At 40.7% G+C, this 17,908-nt stretch overlaps 1 protein-coding gene across 6 annotated transcripts in view; it reads right to left on the reverse strand.

Moving 5' to 3' along the window:
• Window positions 1-17,908, reverse strand: part of tjp1b (tight junction protein 1b) — a 74,281-nt gene that overhangs the window by 54,503 nt on the left and 1,870 nt on the right. For all 6 annotated transcript variants that reach the window (XM_072671123.1, XM_072671150.1, XM_072671141.1 and 3 more), the window contains exons 2-3: window positions 7,764-7,805; window positions 7,498-7,657 (exon numbers count right to left, since the gene is read on the reverse strand). In XM_072671123.1, coding sequence (XP_072527224.1) covers window positions 7,498-7,657; window positions 7,764-7,805 — 202 coding nt within the window. The remainder of the gene's footprint in view (window positions 1-7,497; window positions 7,658-7,763; window positions 7,806-17,908) is intronic.

The raw sequence follows: 17,908 nt of genomic DNA on the forward strand, positions 1-17,908 counted from the left end.
CTACTTATTTACTCCCCAGCTCATAATGCAGCACTATAAACGCATGCCCAACAGAACCATCAGCTCTGATTTGGGAGTGGGGGGTTATAAAGGCACAAAAGGACACGACACACATTCTACCTTGCACAAGATCAAACGTGACCCACGCTACATAAAAGCATATGGCGCACACATATACACACACACACATGCACACACTCCTCCATTATGGTGTCACAAGAACAAAACGTTCTCCTCCCACTGTTCTCCCTTTCTCTCCCTCTCTCTCTCTCTGTCTGGCTCGAGGGATTGCTCTTGCCTCCTCCCTTCCATGCTCTACAGTTCTGGACCTACTAAAGGTATAGGATACGTTTCACCTACACAGTACCACTACACCTTTTATACCAGCTTTAGTATATAATATTATTATATAAATACTACTACTACACACATACGTTTATATAATACAACTGTTTTACTTTTTATGGATTTATGGTTTAATGGTTTATGGTCACAACCATAAACAATGGTTGTGTTCTCAACCCTGGGACCAAAAGACCAAGCATGGCCAAAGGGAAAGGGTAAACAGCAACTGTATATTGTTCCAATGAAACACATATCTCCCCTCCTCTCCTTTCTCTTTCCTCTCTCCCTCCCTGCTTACTGTCCTCCCCTTTGGCTCATTCCTCACTCGGGACAGCTCCCTCACCTTCCCGCCTCTCTGCGCACTCTCCAGCCCCTCGATATGCAGGCAAACGACCCACACACTCTGCTGGGCTGTCACAGGAGAAGAAAACACCACTCCACCCCCTCCCTGCCCTTCTTCCCTCTCCTCTCTTTACCCTTTCCATCTATCCCTCCCCTCCCTTCCCGTCCTGTCCACTGCACACCGTTCATCAGGATAGCCCCTTTTCCCTCCATCCTCCTTCTTCTGCACCTCCTCACGTGCATTGGGACACTGCCTCTCTTTTTTTTTTCTCGCTGCATTTCTCTCCTTCATTCCCTCTCTCTCTCTCTCTCTCTCTCTCTCTAATGCAGCTCCTATGAATATGCAGATTGGGTAAATCAGCTGCAGTCTTGCTACCACCCCCCCCACACACCCCCCAAACAAATGCAGCTGCAGCACTTTCCCAAGACTGCGCGGGGCTATAAGTGCTTACACTGGGGTTTTTTTTCATGCGAGGAGAAGAGAGAGACACGGGGAGCGCTCCTATTCGAAGTGTGCCATAGTAACAGGCCTTTCTTGGAGGCAGGGAGACCTAAAAAAGTCAATATCACATTCAGATCATGAGCAATGTCCTCATAACCAATAGGCCTGTGATCACACCTCCCTCGAAAGCAATTAATAAAATCCTGCTTTAATCCAAGCTCACTAACATCCATTAAAACGGCAGGAGCCTACTCGCTTCATCTGCATCCAGCCTTGCATCATCCACAGCAATAAGAAAAAAAAGAACACTTTTGCAGAATGAGTGAAGAAAAAGAAAAAAAAAAGGGAGGCAAACATCCCTCCCTCATAATTGTGCCCTGAGGCTCGTTTGTTTAGCAAACACAATTTAACCAAACGTAGCTCTTCTGTGATCCAAATAATCTCTAGCTTACATGGAAATGGAGGAATAATGAATATGCATTACAGTATAATAGCACGCTCTGCTAAAAAAATAAACACTGCGTTATTGAACACGGCAGTGAACATCACCCCCACAGCCCAACACACAGCACACTCCTTCACTTCATCACTTCTTTTCCTCTGACATTGATCGTGTCCTTCCGAATGATGTGACAAACAGGGTGATGTGGAGTGGAGAGGGGACAAAGCGAGGGGCTTTGGTGATGGATGGGGTTTCGGACGGCGGGTGTGTTTTATGAGCGAATGAGAGGGAATGAGAGGAATTGATGGTTAAAGGTTTGAGAAGAGTGGTCGAGAGATGGAGAGATGAAGGGAGGAATAAATGAACATAAGGACAGCGACATGGGTGACAACACAGCATAACGGAGAGAGAGCGAGAGAGAGAGAGAGAGAGAGATGAATAGATGGACAAAGAGGGAGAAAGAGAGGGAGAAAGAAGGCGGGTTGAGAGAGAGGAAAAAAGAGATGGAGAGAGGAAGGGACGAATAAATTAACATAAGGACGGCATCACGGATGACAACACAGCAAGGCAGAGAAAGAAGGAGAGAGAGACAGATGGGAAGAGGGACCAAGATGGAGAAAGAGAGCGACAAAAAGACAGAGAGAGAGAGAGAGAGAGAGAGAGAGAGAGAGAGATGAAAAGAGGGACACAGAGGGAGACAGAAAGAGTGGTATAGAGAGTAAGAGAAGGAGGGGTTGAGAGAGAGAGGGAATTAGGATAGATGGAGAAATGAAGGGAAAAATAAATGAACATAAGGACAGCAACACGGATGACAACACAGCAAGACAGCAGAGAGAGGGGGGGACTAGTGAGTGAGAGTGTATGAGAGAGAGAGAGAGAGAAAGAGAGCGAGAGAGAGAGAGAGAAAGAAAGGCAGAAAAGGTACAAGACAGAAACAGAGAGAGAGAGAGAGAGAGAGAGAGAGAGAGAGAGAGAAAGAGTGGGAAAGAGAGAGAAGGAGAGACAGACTAAGAGAGAGGGAGAGAGAGAGACCTGATGGACTGCAGGTTCTTGTGATGTATTTGACGGTGCTGCAGTTTCTGTCCTCCCTCCCTCCCCCACCTTTCTGATGAAGCGTGCAGCTTTCTGCAGCCTTTGCACTACCGACTGATTCCCCCTGTTCATGAGCCAGAGTGCTGCTCGCCAACCCAAATGACAGCAGGAGTGGGCAAGCGGCCAAAAACTCGACCTGACTTCAAACACAGGGAGTTTTACATTCATATCAACAACACGGCCTGATGAGATAAAAGCACAACTAAAGACACCAACCATCATCCAAAAGAAACAAGCACCAAAATGCTGGAGCCGCAGCTCCACAGGCACTCCGTGCTTTAACACCCAGGTACATGTACTATCACTGATTGTTAACCCTAGCCAACACTGACCTTTTCTAAATTGATCAGTATCTGTAAAATTCCCACTGAAAATGTAGGAATGTACCGTGGAGGAGAATACTGGAACAATGTAGTAGTAATTACTGTAGGGCACTGTATTGGCAAGAACTTGGTGATGCAATACATATCACCATATAGGGGTTACGGTTCAATACACTGTGTTACTGTAAACAGAGGATATATTTGGGAAGTCAAAATGTAAGAAAACTGTCATAGTATAAAACATACACCTTAAGACAAGTACAACGCTAGGGGGGATTTAGATAAACAAACAAACAAAATATTTTTTTCAATAATTTATCTAATTTGAACCCATTTTCTACCTGGGAATCCCTGTTTATGTAAACTGATGCAGCATTGCTCGCCAGCATGCTCGGAAGAAAGCAGGGCTCCCCAGCGCCGATACAACATCAACCCAAGGTCAATTGTGCTTTCTCAGACTCTGTTGTTGATGGCAAGCAGCATGACCCAGCGATCCTCGGATCATGGCCTCCCTGTAAACTATATTAATAACAGTATCTTCTGTCCTTGTTAACTAACTGATTAGTTGGACCAGGTGTGTTGCTCATCAGAGCACAGCAGACTGTGGCTGCGTCCCATACCACATACTATCACACTAAATACTGTATAAATGTTGTGCACCAGCATTAGTAGTGCATTCATTAGCATAGTATGTCAAGTACAAAAGTGTGTGATTTGGGACAAAGCTTAAGTTACTTAAAGTTATAAATATGAACCACGTTTTTAAGGAAAGTGTTCATTTCAGACACTGACTGCAGGGGAACTGTAGGGGCAGGGTAAGGAACTGCTGTATTATGTAATGCTGTGCATATCTGACTTTGCTTACACTATCACACTTCAAACACAGCCTAACTATGCAGTAAAATTTAGTGATACGTGGTTTATGTTGACACTCAGCACTGGCTGTAAACTGGCCAGGCCTCACTGCAGTGGGTGGTTTGTAATCCCCCCCCCTCTCTCTCTCTCTATGGCAGGGTTCAGCAGAGCGAGTGGCAGCAGTACACACTCTTCACTCGAGTGCTGCTGCGGCCTCATCACTCACTGTACGCCGGCCCGTTACTCTCATCAGCTGCGTTTGAGATTCAGTCCCGTCAGCAAGTTTTCATGTGTATGTGTGTGTGTGTGTGTGTGTGTGTGTGTCTGTGTGCTGGATTGAATGGGGAAGCCGCACAGATATATGTACACGTTAAAAGTGCAGGACAAGGTTTATTTCACTGGGATGCTCTGTCTCAGTGAGGGCTTTTAAACCCGCTGAGCCGCAGCTTTAAAGGCCACTTACGAGGAGATACTCGCTCACTTTTCTGAGGTAGACGGACAATGTGGGGTTTCAAATGCAGGTTAGCCATGAAACCTGGCAGCAAACCATGCCTGCCATTAGACTGTCAATTATACAGGGGAGGCCTGTGTGCCTCCAAGATGTCAATATCAGATTTCCTGAATGGGTACCCAGAAGCCTTTTAATTAGTTAGCAGAACTGAGACACATTTCAGCTGGTGATAGAAATAAAGAGAGACTAATATTAACACTAAGAAGAATAACTGGGATTACTGTAAAGTTTCATTTTGGGAAAGTGAGGAACATATAATGCGATATCATGTTAAAATACTAACAATAGGTGAAAACAACAGATGAAATGCAAGGTTACAGCTCAATAAACTGTGAAATTAAACGTTAAGCGGTTGTGTTGAGAAATGTGTAAAGAAGTATGAATGGTCTACGTACTCTACGTTCACTATGGTTTACTCACTTTCTTTCAAGAAAAACATCTGATCAGAAACACTGGTCCCTAAAAGCATCTCCAGGTCCTTAAATATGAAAACTAAGCTGCAAAAACTGCCTGTTTCGCGCTGATCCCTCATGCGATGTCCCAAATAGGAACTAATCTATATATTGTTGAACCCTGTAGCTGCTCAGTATACTGTGTCAATAATTCCGGATGAACTGACCAATAGAAATGCTCTAAATTACTTACTCTTATTTTACATTAACATCCATTCAAAGTTAAGAACATTCTACCTTCTCCTGTAGTCACCATTTTGGAGATACATGTTTTTCATTGGACAGCGACAATATTAATCTTAGATGTTACTTTTCATCCCTACAGCAGTTTAGGAGTCACTCAGAAGTGTTTCAGAATGAATGAATGAAGCACAATACAGGGTGGGGAACCAGAACAGAAAGAAAGCAGTTGGGATCACTTTTCTTGGATGGTCCATTATAGATGCCTTATAGATATTCAACTAACTTTCGACTGAATGTGTATTAAACACAACTGAATCCTAAGTTGATTGTAAGTGATTGCTATTGAATGTACCCTTACATCTAACCCTAACACTTTAACCTTCACCTTGAATCAACCCTAAATCCCTAACCTTAACCTTAAATCTAACCCTAAACCTAACCCTGACAGTCACATTCCATAAACATACATTCACATTCAACTTCAGTTGAATCATTTAATACATATTCAGTCAAATGTTCTGAATGATGGCATTTAAATGGACCTATTAGGTACAGTTTTACCAAGCAAAAGTCTTAAAGGCACAGTAACAAAATCAGTGGCTTAATTTTAAGAGGCTGGAAGACTTTCCTTTAAAAATAAATAAGGGCTGTGTTGACACATAAAACCAGCGGACACCAGTGGGAAAGAATATCGGCTCTTTAATAAATGTTTGGTGGCTTGCATTGTCTTGATGGAATATCTGGCTAGAATATGTTCAATAGACAAGAACACACAAAAACCAATGATATTTTCCATAGGCAGATTCGCTTGTTTCAAGCCTAATTTATTAAAATAAGCAAAATGATCCACATGATTTCCACTAGATTAAATCACTTAAAACCATTGAAATGTCTAGGAAAAGACAGTGTGGTCTCATAATATTATTACACAAAGGTGATTTCATTTCACAAACACAGCATTTGTTTCTGTGCACACCAGCAATCATTCTATGTATAACTGCATAACCATTGCTCTAAATCTTAAGTAATAGAAGATGGCCACACAGTAAATATGAAAAGCACTGCCTAAAAACCTAATTTCTAGTCATTTACATAGCTGTCACCTACTATATGAGCAAACGTTTGACTCTCCGAACTAAAGATAATACCAACCCATAGCAGGCTTTCACAGCATGTCATTAGCTAAGCCTGAAAATATGAGGCCACGTCAGGGGCAGCCATGAGAACACACAGACGCTACTTAAAACAAGCACGCTGTGTAACTCCCAGAGGAATCAAACCTGTTTAAGCAGCATTAATAAGGTAGTTACACTACGGTCAGACTGACATCTGTGAATTGATAAGAGGTGGTGGTACAACAGGCTACTGTCTAATTCCTCTGATCAACACAAACATAAGAGCACTGAGGTCGTCTGTACAAAATCTCTGGCAAGTACGAGAGGGAAACATTTTAAAGTCTAAGGAGCCCAAAATGTGTGACAGCTGACTCATAGCCTTTTAATAATGGCCTGTGGAAACGCATCCCAGAGCTCATTATAATAATAATGTTGCCACAGTGTGTTCTCAGAAGAGGAGAAGCCCTCTGAGCTAATGAGAGCGCTGCAATTTATGTGGCATCACGACACACCTCATTGGAGCAGAATCCAAAGCACCCCACAGGATGATCAGAGCTAGTTAGGCTTAACATGAGCGTGGCCGCATAAGCAATCCACGAGGCGTTCCAAATGTTTATGCAGAGAGCACATGGCAACTGCATGAAGCTTTTATAGCGCATAATTGATGGGACCTAGAAGCTTAGAAGTAATCGCAAGCCTTGTTATTCTTTGGCATGAAATATGCATAACACTTTATTAATATGTATATTGTCTCTTCTTCTGCATGTACATGAATATGTATTGCGTACATACACCAATCAGCCACAACATTAGCACCATCTGTTGTGCCGCCACAACAGATCTGACCATTCAAAGCATGGAGTCCACAAGACTACAGCAGCAGGTCCTTTAAGTTGTGAGGAGGGGCCTCCATGGATCACATCAATGAGCCTCAGGTGCCGATGACCCTGTGGCCAGTTCACTGGTTGTCGTTTCTTGGACCACTTTTTTTCTTTTTTTTCTTGGACCAGAACAGAAATGTTCTGACCCTGTCATCCAGCCACCACAGTTTAGTCCCTGTGGAAGTTCAGCTCAGATTCTTATGCTTGCCCAATTTCCATGCTTTTAACACATCACCTTCAAGTGCTGACTGTTCACTTGCTCCCTAATATATCCACAGATAGATGCCACTGTAGATGATCAATGTATTTCACTTCACCTGTCAGTGGTACTAATTTTATGGCTGATTGGTGTGATTCTGTGGTGAAAAGCCAATAGACACTTGCTGAAAAAAACACATCATGCACACACACATACTCATACACTTATTTGACATTTGTATGTAAGCACGTCCACCCACTCACACTTACTGTACACGCGAGCACATTATTGCAGTGTGTGCAGTCTTTAACTCACGTTGGAGTCCAGCAGGTCGATGCTGTCCAGGCTTTTACTGCGATGGATTCGGCCCTTGATTCTACGCAGAGACGGTTTGCCTTGCACCGAGCACTCTGAGTCTGCCACCAGAGAGATTGTATCAGGGGTGGGGATGAAGCCGTGGACCCTTGGATAATACCTGAGCAAGAAGCCAAGCAAACACAGTGTTAGGAACGTCCACAACCGACACAACAGGTTTACTGCATATATTAACCAAGAAAGCCAAGAAAGACAAAGCCACTTACACAGCTGGCCCGTATTTATCTTTTTCGTGTTTGGGGAAAATCCTGACAACACAAGGGAAAGAGAAAGAGATTTTAGAATTCAGCACATCACACACTGTTGTGCTTCATAAGAAATAAAGAGTTTTAATGAGTTTTCAGTTTTAAATGAAACCTCTGTGTGTTATTTTAAAGCATGACAAGGTGAAAATGTGTTTCTTTCTGTAACTGTAACAGAACACCACTTTTTATAATCTCTAGGGCTGGCCCAAATACTGGAGCTCCTGATATTCAGCACTGATTGGTAGCTAATATTAAGATAATAAGATATTAATAAGATATGAAGAAAACATATTAAAGTACAGAAAATAAAATAAACTGCAGGAAATAGAAGGTATTGGCAACATTTAAACAAAAAAAGAAAAACAAAAGCTTCTGTAGAAACAAAGAACAGTAACTTTCATTATTATCATTATTTAACTATTAAAAAACAATTACAAAACACATTATGTAAGCAACAATTTTTTAATAGCCTCAAAAGAAATCACTATTTAATTATTTTGGATTACAGAGAAGCTGAAACAAAACAAATGTAAGAAATTTAAAGATGGAACAGGAGTAGCACTTATCATAGCAGCGGCGCACCCATTAAAAATAAATGTTAAGTTCAATAATAATAATAATAAAAAAGCTCAGACGGGGTTGATGTGGCCAGTGCACAAAGGCAGTATTTAGCTGCGTAGCGAGTGGACCAGAATGGACTTTTGCTGTGTCCTTTAAATACTGCTTCACCTTTTTTTTTTTTTGAGAAAAAATTGTTTTGTTACACCGTCAAACAGTAATACTTACCACATTTAGATGGTTCCTCAAGCTTGTTGTGCCACCATGATATGCAAGTTCAATATCACATATTTGGCACACTGCTTTTGTCTTGTCTGCACTTAATTTGAAATGCTTTTAAACAGCTGAGCTTCACAGCATTTTGCCTCTCTTTTATCGCCATTAACCTGAACCAAAATTAAAAAACATGCCACAGTGTCATCCAAGTCATGGTTCGTTATTCCCACTATTCTGTAGGTGGTCATAATATTCTGATAGGACTGTGTATGTTAGCCTTAGGCTAATAACTGATATTACTGAAAATCTAACAAATATGAATATGAGTGCTGTTTTTATGGTAGAGAGTTCAATGGATGGATTTAATTTCAAAACAGGTGCCAATGAATCAGTTCAGCAATACTTTAGTTTCCAACCAAACGGATGCAGAATACCTGGATGTTAACAGGATGGTAACAAGTGTGTTGAATAAAGTTATCATTATCAATAATTCAGTTATATTAGAAGCTAGCTCAGTTGGTCAATTACACTACATCTGTATCACCATTCACTACATCTGTATCACCACATCACCAGATAGGATAAAACTCTATAATTCTTATATGGTCATTCTGCAAATGTTAATTGTTGTCTGAATGGACATTATAGGCATTATCGTCTATGTATTGTCTATATACATATTTCTCTATACTGAACATACTTTATAATATATAATCAGCAAGAAAGCCACATGTCCAGTAGCCTACTTTAAAAGTGCCAGAGTCCTTAGTGCCTGGCCAAGATATAGCAGCATCAATTATTGTAGGCATATGTAATTAGAGAATAAAGATACAATCCACTGAGAGAAAAGAATACAGAGAAGAAGTATTTTAGGGGATTTGTGGTTGTAAAGTCATTGCAGCCCATCGGGTCTTGTGGTATTTACACCAACTGTGCATAATGATTTTAAAAGGGGAAAAATCCCCATAGGACACAAAGTTATAAAACTCCCATCTCGATGCTGTTGACTTGTCAACTTGAACAATGAAAGCATGTCTTGAAGTGCCTTGGGGCTTCCGAATTAACAGCCATCCCTGACTGCTTTATGGATGCGATACCATATTTGCCCTTATGTATATCAATTACATGCTCCTTTGATTTTTTTTTTTTTACAGCGTACAGAAATTTATACAGAAAACTTGAGTTAGTTGTACATTTCCGATGACGCACACATTATCATCCAGAATGTTAACAAACAACCATTATATTAAAAAAAATACTTTAGTCAGCACACTATTACATAACAAGCTCCCAAAGGACATCGATTTACATACTGTACCTCAAACACCCCTGAGAAAATCAAACAAACCTGCACCACACGCACTTTAAGCACACACCATCGAAAGAGTGTCATAATCAATGATATTAAACAATTTTCATGTCACAACAGTGCCACACACAGACATTTTTAACTTGTTTATTAAATCCTAGTCATCAATAATTTGTGTCACATCTGCTCTGTCTGGACTTCAAAGCATCTCACTCACAAGGCCATGCATAAATGATTCATTGCAATTCATGGACTCGGTTCAATAATAGTAGAACAGCGCTGAATCACTCATACCGCCATCTAAAAGATGCAGCCACTGTGAAAAAGTAGGATCCATTTGAGAAATGTATCACTTATGGCATACTGTGCACAAAAATGGATTAGTACGCTGCAGATGCTGGTTCGTTTCTACAGAGAGAAGGTGACACTGCTGCAAAACTCCACTGAGAATTTCTTCTAATAGAAATATGAATATGTATATATCTCATCACTGTCACACTAAAGTTTATATCTCAATTTTTGCCATTTCAGTGTGGCCTATGAAAGAGTCTGGCCACCCTGGACATCCCAAAGGCTCAGATTTGTTTTGACAAGGCCTCAGACCAGGCCTTGTCATCAGAGGCATGTCATCAACTGTCACAAGGCACAATCTGTTCTTGTTCTTATTTCTAGGTAAAAATAAGTGAACAAATTCTCTACAAGAAACTTAATATGGCATTTGTTTAGCACATTTTACTGTCACTGTTTTGGATTTGTCCCTCCAAGGATTTCTCAGGTCCACCTAGTTCACACCCGACCATTTCTCCTGCATCCAACATTTTAACTACGAGAACCAACTGTTCACTGTTCAGCAAATGCAATGTCCAACAATATGTCTTAAGTCTGAAGCTGAAATGAGGATGGCTTCTACAACATGATAGTGATCCAAAACATACAGTCAGGTCCTGGCTGTAATTCCTAAAGGATGAATGCAATATTTTTATCTAGTCTAGTCTACTGCTCACTCACACATTGACTTCTTCATTGCCAATCCACTGAGGAGGTGTACAGAGGCATAACTAAATAAGTTGCATCACTGTACAAATATGTATGGATATTGACTATACCTACAAAAACCCACTGAACAGACACAGAGTAAAGCTTTTGAATCGGCACTCACAGTTTCCTGACCTAAATATAATGGAATATTTGTGGATAGACCTTAAACAAGCTGTGCAGCAAGACAACCCATATCTCAGAACTAGAGTCCTTCTGCAAATATAGGGAAAAACTTTAACTACAAGGGTGTTTGCAAGCTGTTTGCAATTTCTATCAAAGGAGGTTACTTAGTACTGCCTTTGCACATTGTTTTGTACACTGATCCACACTGATCATTTAGATTTGTATGTCATAAAATGATCATCTACATAGGCTGTGTTATACCTAATACACAATGGCACTGGTAGGTTTCAAACAATTTTCCAATTGTCAATAAGTAAAACCTATTAGTATAACATCATAAAACATGAAACAAATGTCCAATGAAGGGAAATGAACTGGTGACAACAAGAAACATAAGAGCAACACATTACAGCCAGCTCAGACCCCAGTGCTACAGTATTTCTGTTATTTGACATTGTAAGGTTTAGCTGTCTGAGTTAAGGAATCGTGACTGGGAACTGACTATCATGGCTGGGTTTTCCCAAAAGCATCTTTGCACAAAGATAATTCTTAACTGGTAAAACAAGCATCACAGCAAACACTCCCTGTACCCAGCAAGATTGTCCTAACATGAAGATGCTTTTGGGAAAATGAACTACATCCCCCCAGAGTTTCACATTAGAATATCAAATATTAAATAATACTATGCAATATTATCAGCTAAATATAATTTTTATATCAGTCAAGCCTTAAACTGGAGCAAAAAGAGAAGCTAGAATGATGGCACAAAGTGAAGCCAGCCTTATTACATAATTCCTAAGAATCAGTTCCACTACACGGCGAAGTGTTATGTATTCTCTCCTTGTACAGTGAGGTGGTGGTGATTTGAGTGCCTCATAGCACTACTTTTCCACCCTTGATATCAGGACATGACTTGTTGTGAGAGGATTTGCTAGAAAGCCTTGGAAAGCGGAATTCAATAAAGCAAATCTTCTGTTTCGATGCACTGGCGGGAGTTCCGATGAATCGGGAGATCCATTTACATATTAAGTGGCAGATTAAGGAGGCCCCCTGGGTTACTATGGCAGATTTCTGAGAACATAAAAAAAAAAAAAAAAAAATTAAAGAAGCATCTTAATGGTCCCTGCTCTGCTGTATGTTCAGGCTAGTAAATAGGCACAAGGAAGAGGGAAAATGGGACAAGAAGACTCAGCAGCAAGGTTAATCTGAGGAGAAACAGAGCAGCTTCACCTTCAGTTCACCTTTTCCAGACGAACGTGTTAGAAGCACCACGGAGAGGTATCGGATGGGTAGGAGGTATGTGGGGGGAACGGCATGACACTTTATATTTGGAGCGTGCCACATGCGACAAATTTCACATACATTTACTAAATAGCCTTCAGGGAGTAGTGAGTGTCACAAGCTGATTAGTCATAAGGCTGAGGCTAATGTGTGTATTTCACTGTGAGATGTGACCTCAGTGACATAATAGGACCTCATGGGCCCTAGTAAGGGCACCTCACATGAATGAAAAATGACACTGGATGAGAGTTTGATACATTGAACTGACCAACCTTGAAGCTCAAACGCTGTTGTTGTCTCCTTCAAATGAACAGCTGGCAAAACTTAAACAGGTCTGTAAAACAGGCCAATTCCTAAACCCCAAAAGTCTAATGCAGCAGGCTTGACTAATGAGTCTTCCTATATTTACTCCCCCAAAACATACACAAACCCAGCCCACTAGCAAAAGCCCTAATCAAAGCTGCAACTTCGGAAGAGTATTTACATTACATTTACGGCATTTAGCTGACGCTCTTATCCAGAGCGACTTACATGGTTACTCATATTACAGAGGTGGGCCAATGGAGTGTTAGGAGTCTTGCCCAAGGACTCTTATTGGTGTAGCGCAGCATAGTCACCCAGACCGGGAATCGAACCCCAGTCTCCCACATGGTGTGGTAGCTCAGTGGCAAGTAGTGGTGTTATCTGTTGCGCCACACCAACCACACCAACCACCAGTATGACGTTGTTAGTAGTGGAGAGCAGCACAGACTCTGCTAGTTATGGGAATGTGGGTTGCAACACAAACCAGGCCATAAGACCACACCAGACTTTTCCTTTGCCAGTGTCCACACAAAGGAGGCTCAAACTTCACACACAAAGAAACGAAAGCATGGGAGGCAACTGGACTAAAAGCTAACACCAGGCAACTGATCTCTTTATTCCATCGTCCACTCACCTATATACAAAACTGGAGCTAAACACACATCAGATGGGGAAACACCAGCTTCCTTTTTTTGCGGTAAGACTCGAAAAAGACCAGGCCAGGGAGGTGAGTGGGGGCAAGGCTGACAGCTAACCTGACTACAATCTCATCAGCTTGCTAACAACACATCTCGCTGAGAGGTCACAACGAGGGGACAGCAACACTATCCAGTAAAACTCTGGAATAATTACACTGTTTTTGTTACAGTGTTGCAACTATGCTAGAAAATGCGGCTTCTGTGAGACTGTCGAAGTGCCGTAAATCCACAAGCCCTCCATAAAAGGAACCCCAGGGTGTTTCATTCTGAGACAACAGGGTTGTAACATCACATTTGAGCATTTTTTCTCAATGCTTACTATTTATACAGCAAAGAACAGAAATATAAGTAGTTTGGTACACATGTTAGAGGTCACGACTGTATGATTGCATCTCCAGCACTTCCCGTAGTTATGCCACTGCTGAGGCCTGATATAGCTGTTCAAACAACAGCATAAGCAGATGCCTAACGTCATTACGGCACAAACAGCAGACAAGAGGCAGTCAATTACGAACTGTGGTCGTCCATGCAGCCCTATGACCTCTTCTTATGTGCCTGGCCCAACCGTCAGGTACAATTAGCCTGAGCAATAAAGGATCCTGCTCAATCAGCAAGTCAATGCATAGTGTTCCGTTCCGTGCCACTGGTCTCGGTTCTGTTCAAACGTTTTAACAGCATGGAGGAGGCTGACCATTACTCTCTCGACCGTGCACTGCTATCAGCACTATCTCTACTGCCATAATCACAAGCATTACCGTAACTCTAGCACTGGACAGCGCAGTACAGCCCACAGGCTAAATGTGGCTGAGAGCAGGACATTGGGAACCAGTGCAGTCATGTGTATTCGGCCCTGCACAGAAGGCCAGCCTGTTAGCATTCTCCTCACCTCCGGTCAAATGACTGCAGGTTAAATGTTCAGGCTTTTTTTGAATGAAACAAACAGTAGTTTTGGGTGGCAAGCGCAGAAGATGAAATCTGCAGCCGCTGTTGGAGAGGATTACAGTGAAGTATATGCTAGCAGGCTGAGGATCAGCGCTTCATGCTTCTTTACTATAACTGAAGGGTGCCAGGCGTGAAACGTGATAAGCTGCTTTTGTCAGTTACACATACCTCACACGACTAACACACTCACACACACTTACGGCACACATTGGTAAAAAGAGTGTGTAAATACTAAGAAGCACGTGTGGCGGCCTCAGGGCAGGCAACTGGCACTAAAGTTCATTACGCCAGGTTAAAGCAAATCTGTGGGCTAGTTTTTAAGACTGGAGGGAAGAAGAACATCTGCTGCATTATTATGACTCAGAGAACAGCTCCACTCTCTGATTTCTGCCTTTTTCCACGCTCCACAAGCAGTGCTGAGGCTTTCAAAAAAGCCATTTGAACTAAATGCACTGATCCAGCACAAACAGGACCAACCAGAAATGGACAACACTGAAACAGCCCAGATTTACGTTAATTCTGAATGTATACGAAGTAGCAAACTTCTACACTTGCAGGAGACACTGACACTAGTACTGATGCTGTGAGAACGTCTCACTATTCTCAATCAATCTTCTGTTTTTCTTGCTTCTCTCCTAAGAGTAATCCCTTGTACTTCTTTACAGCCTGCCTCTGACCTCCCTGGATTCCCTTTCCGATGACCTTTGCTTGCTCCTTCTGGACAGTCTTCCTGTGTGTACATCCTTTACCGGTTTTCCAGGTTAGGCATTCTGGAGTCCTCTGGTAGAACTTGGACTGATATAAAACCCCATGCAAGGAGGCTCACCTAGGAACAAATCGAATGCAGGACTCTCAAATAGAAGAAATAAAAACGCTCTCTGGTGGAGAACTTAAACAACATACATTCAGCTCTGCTGAAATTGAGCACTTAAGGAATTTAGTGGCATTTAATTAAAGCCTTCTAATACGTGGTTAAGGATTACTGTTGCAGTTGTTTACTCACAAAAGTGGTGAAGGTAGTTGATAATAAAAAAAATTATTAGCTTCTACTCAAGTGTTGGAGGGCAGCTGACTTTGATTTCATTACTAACTGTAATTTCTTTATTTTACCTGCAAAGGGCCCAAGTCATGGAAAACCACGTTCACATTTCCTGGCTTTTAGAAATAGAAGTGTAAACGCTGTTGAAGTTATAACCATTTACTATCCATCCCAAGTCCATATCGTTGCTGTATCTCCATTTTTGTCCGTTTTTAGTTTTCTCCATGGTTTAAACCCTATGGCTGCTCTGCACACTGTGTAAATTATTCTGGATGAGTCATAGAAATTCTCTAAATTACTTGGAATGGACTGTTATTTTACATTCACTTCCATTCAAAATTAAGAGCATTTTTTTTCCGTCTCCTGTAAAGTCACCGTTTTGAAGATGTATGGATTAGAAGTTGGGAAATGGTCATATAAAAAAGGAACAGTTTTGAGTTCCTAAATCTAGTCTAGCATTGTGTGTTAATCTCTGGAAAACAGAAGACAAGTGTGAGATATGGGCTCTTTGATATCTATGGTACTTGCTACAGGAGTGAGGTGATGCGTTTTCTGTAAAACAACAGCAATGCCATGTTTCAAAGCCCATAAATAAATAACAGCTAGGGAAACAAACCAGGCAGCAGCATCCACACATCTTGTAGTGCAGACTTCACCGTAGACTTGAAATGCTTTGTTGAATGTTTGTAAATGTTGAATTGGAGGTTTTTTTAGAGCTATTTGGGGGTTGGCATGTTAGCAACCTCAGCTTGATGGTAAATTACGTTTGCTTGCTTGGTTGATTTCAGTGACTCCCTGATGTTTCAGCACACATGGCCCCCCGCTGGGCAAACTATAGCTTGAGTTTTCCAGCTTTCAATGTCAAAAGCATTTTAAACCTCAAGGGAACTCGTCGACCTAAAACTAAATAACCAATAATTTTACAAAATCTATTAATTAGGGTTCAATACAAGTTTGGAATTGGGTTCTTTGTCTAATAACAATAGTGCACATCAAATTTGCCAATGTTGAATCAATGGGAGAGACCAATGGGACCATTTTTATACAGTCATGTAAAATAATTAGGACTCCCGATGAAAGCTTTGGCTTTTTGTAACATATTTAAACATTCAGAGATTCATTTTAGCAATATTGAGAGATTAGGTACTATAACTAAATATATTTTTAAAATGTATTTTTAAAAGAATTAGTAAAATAGAAGAAATATTTTTTTTTGTGAGGAAATAGAACACCCGCACATTTCCTACCAATTAAAATGCCTAAAAACAAAATCAGGTGCAGCACATCAGCGCTTTATTAATAGGGTCTGCTGATTTTTTCACATAACTATGTTCTTTTTTCCTTGTATTTGCAAAACCATTTTAGCCGACAAAGGAACGGCTTGCCTTTACAACAGAACCCTTAAAGAACGTTTAATGAATCTGCAATAAAACCAACACTGAACCTTTACATTCCTTACAGCCTGCTTCTCATTAGTCATAAATGGATTTTCCAAAGAAACAATTTGTAGCTGAGCGATCTTTAACATGTCTGCTGACAATAAAATGTCTGTAATGATAATATTCCATGAAGACAGAATCTGTAGACAGAGTACCCAAAGTTTTCAAATGAAAGCCCAGTTTGTCATTTAAGACCCATCACACTGAATTATACCAAAACATTACTGTTTCTGAATCAGGTGTAAATGCAGTTACCACACTGACCCTAAAGCAACACCTTTCTTTAAGGCGGAAATATCTTGGGAGGCCACAGAGATACCACCTGAGGAATACTTGACTGTTTGACTATTAAGAGAAGGCAATTTCAGTTTTCAATTTTCATGCAAGCCTTGCCTCATAATTGATTATCCGCTGCTTCCAGGCTGTTCTCTTCATTTCCCAGTTCTATTTCAAGCTTATGCATGTAATGAGTAAGAAGAGGATGTAGGCATTTTAATGCTATAACAAGATCTGTCCATTAAGCGATAGCATTTACACATTAGATATGGAAAGAACTAATTTGTAGGAAGCGATAACACCAAGTTTCCCAGCTAGACATTTTTGGTTAGTTATGTTCTTATGATTTTTGGTTCTTAGAACATTTAATCTGTCTTGGTTTTATAGATGGTTTAAATAAAATATAAACTTTTTATTTTTTTTACACTCATTTATTCTCACAGTTAAACATGGGCTTCTACATTTAGCAGGTACAAGTTCACCATTTTAACTTTTTATTATCAGCATAAAATTCAGAAAATATTTTATTTAATAATAGTTTAAATAAATGCTTCAGTCTGGAAAACGTTTCATGACACATTCGTTAAGTATTAAACATTAAATATTAAAATAAACTGATTACGTATCAGCTTAATCAATGTTTTTATTGTACTGTATTTTACTGATTGAATTTTGGTAAAAAAAAAAAAAAATGTAAAAAAAACTTCAGATGTTTTCATAATGTCAGTTTCTGTCTAACTGGGAAATGTGGAAAATGAAAACAGCCCATAAATAGATGATGAGTTTGACTCAGAACTGTGCTGAGCGCTGAGGGGAAAAAAAGGTACTTTGACTCAGGCTGTGTGGAAGACGACATTGACACCGCTTGGTGGTAAACACCTTTG

This window comes from Salminus brasiliensis, chromosome 2, assembly GCF_030463535.1.
Source record: "Salminus brasiliensis chromosome 2, fSalBra1.hap2, whole genome shotgun sequence".
In the NCBI taxonomy this organism is placed as follows: domain Eukaryota; kingdom Metazoa; phylum Chordata; class Actinopteri; order Characiformes; family Bryconidae; genus Salminus; species Salminus brasiliensis.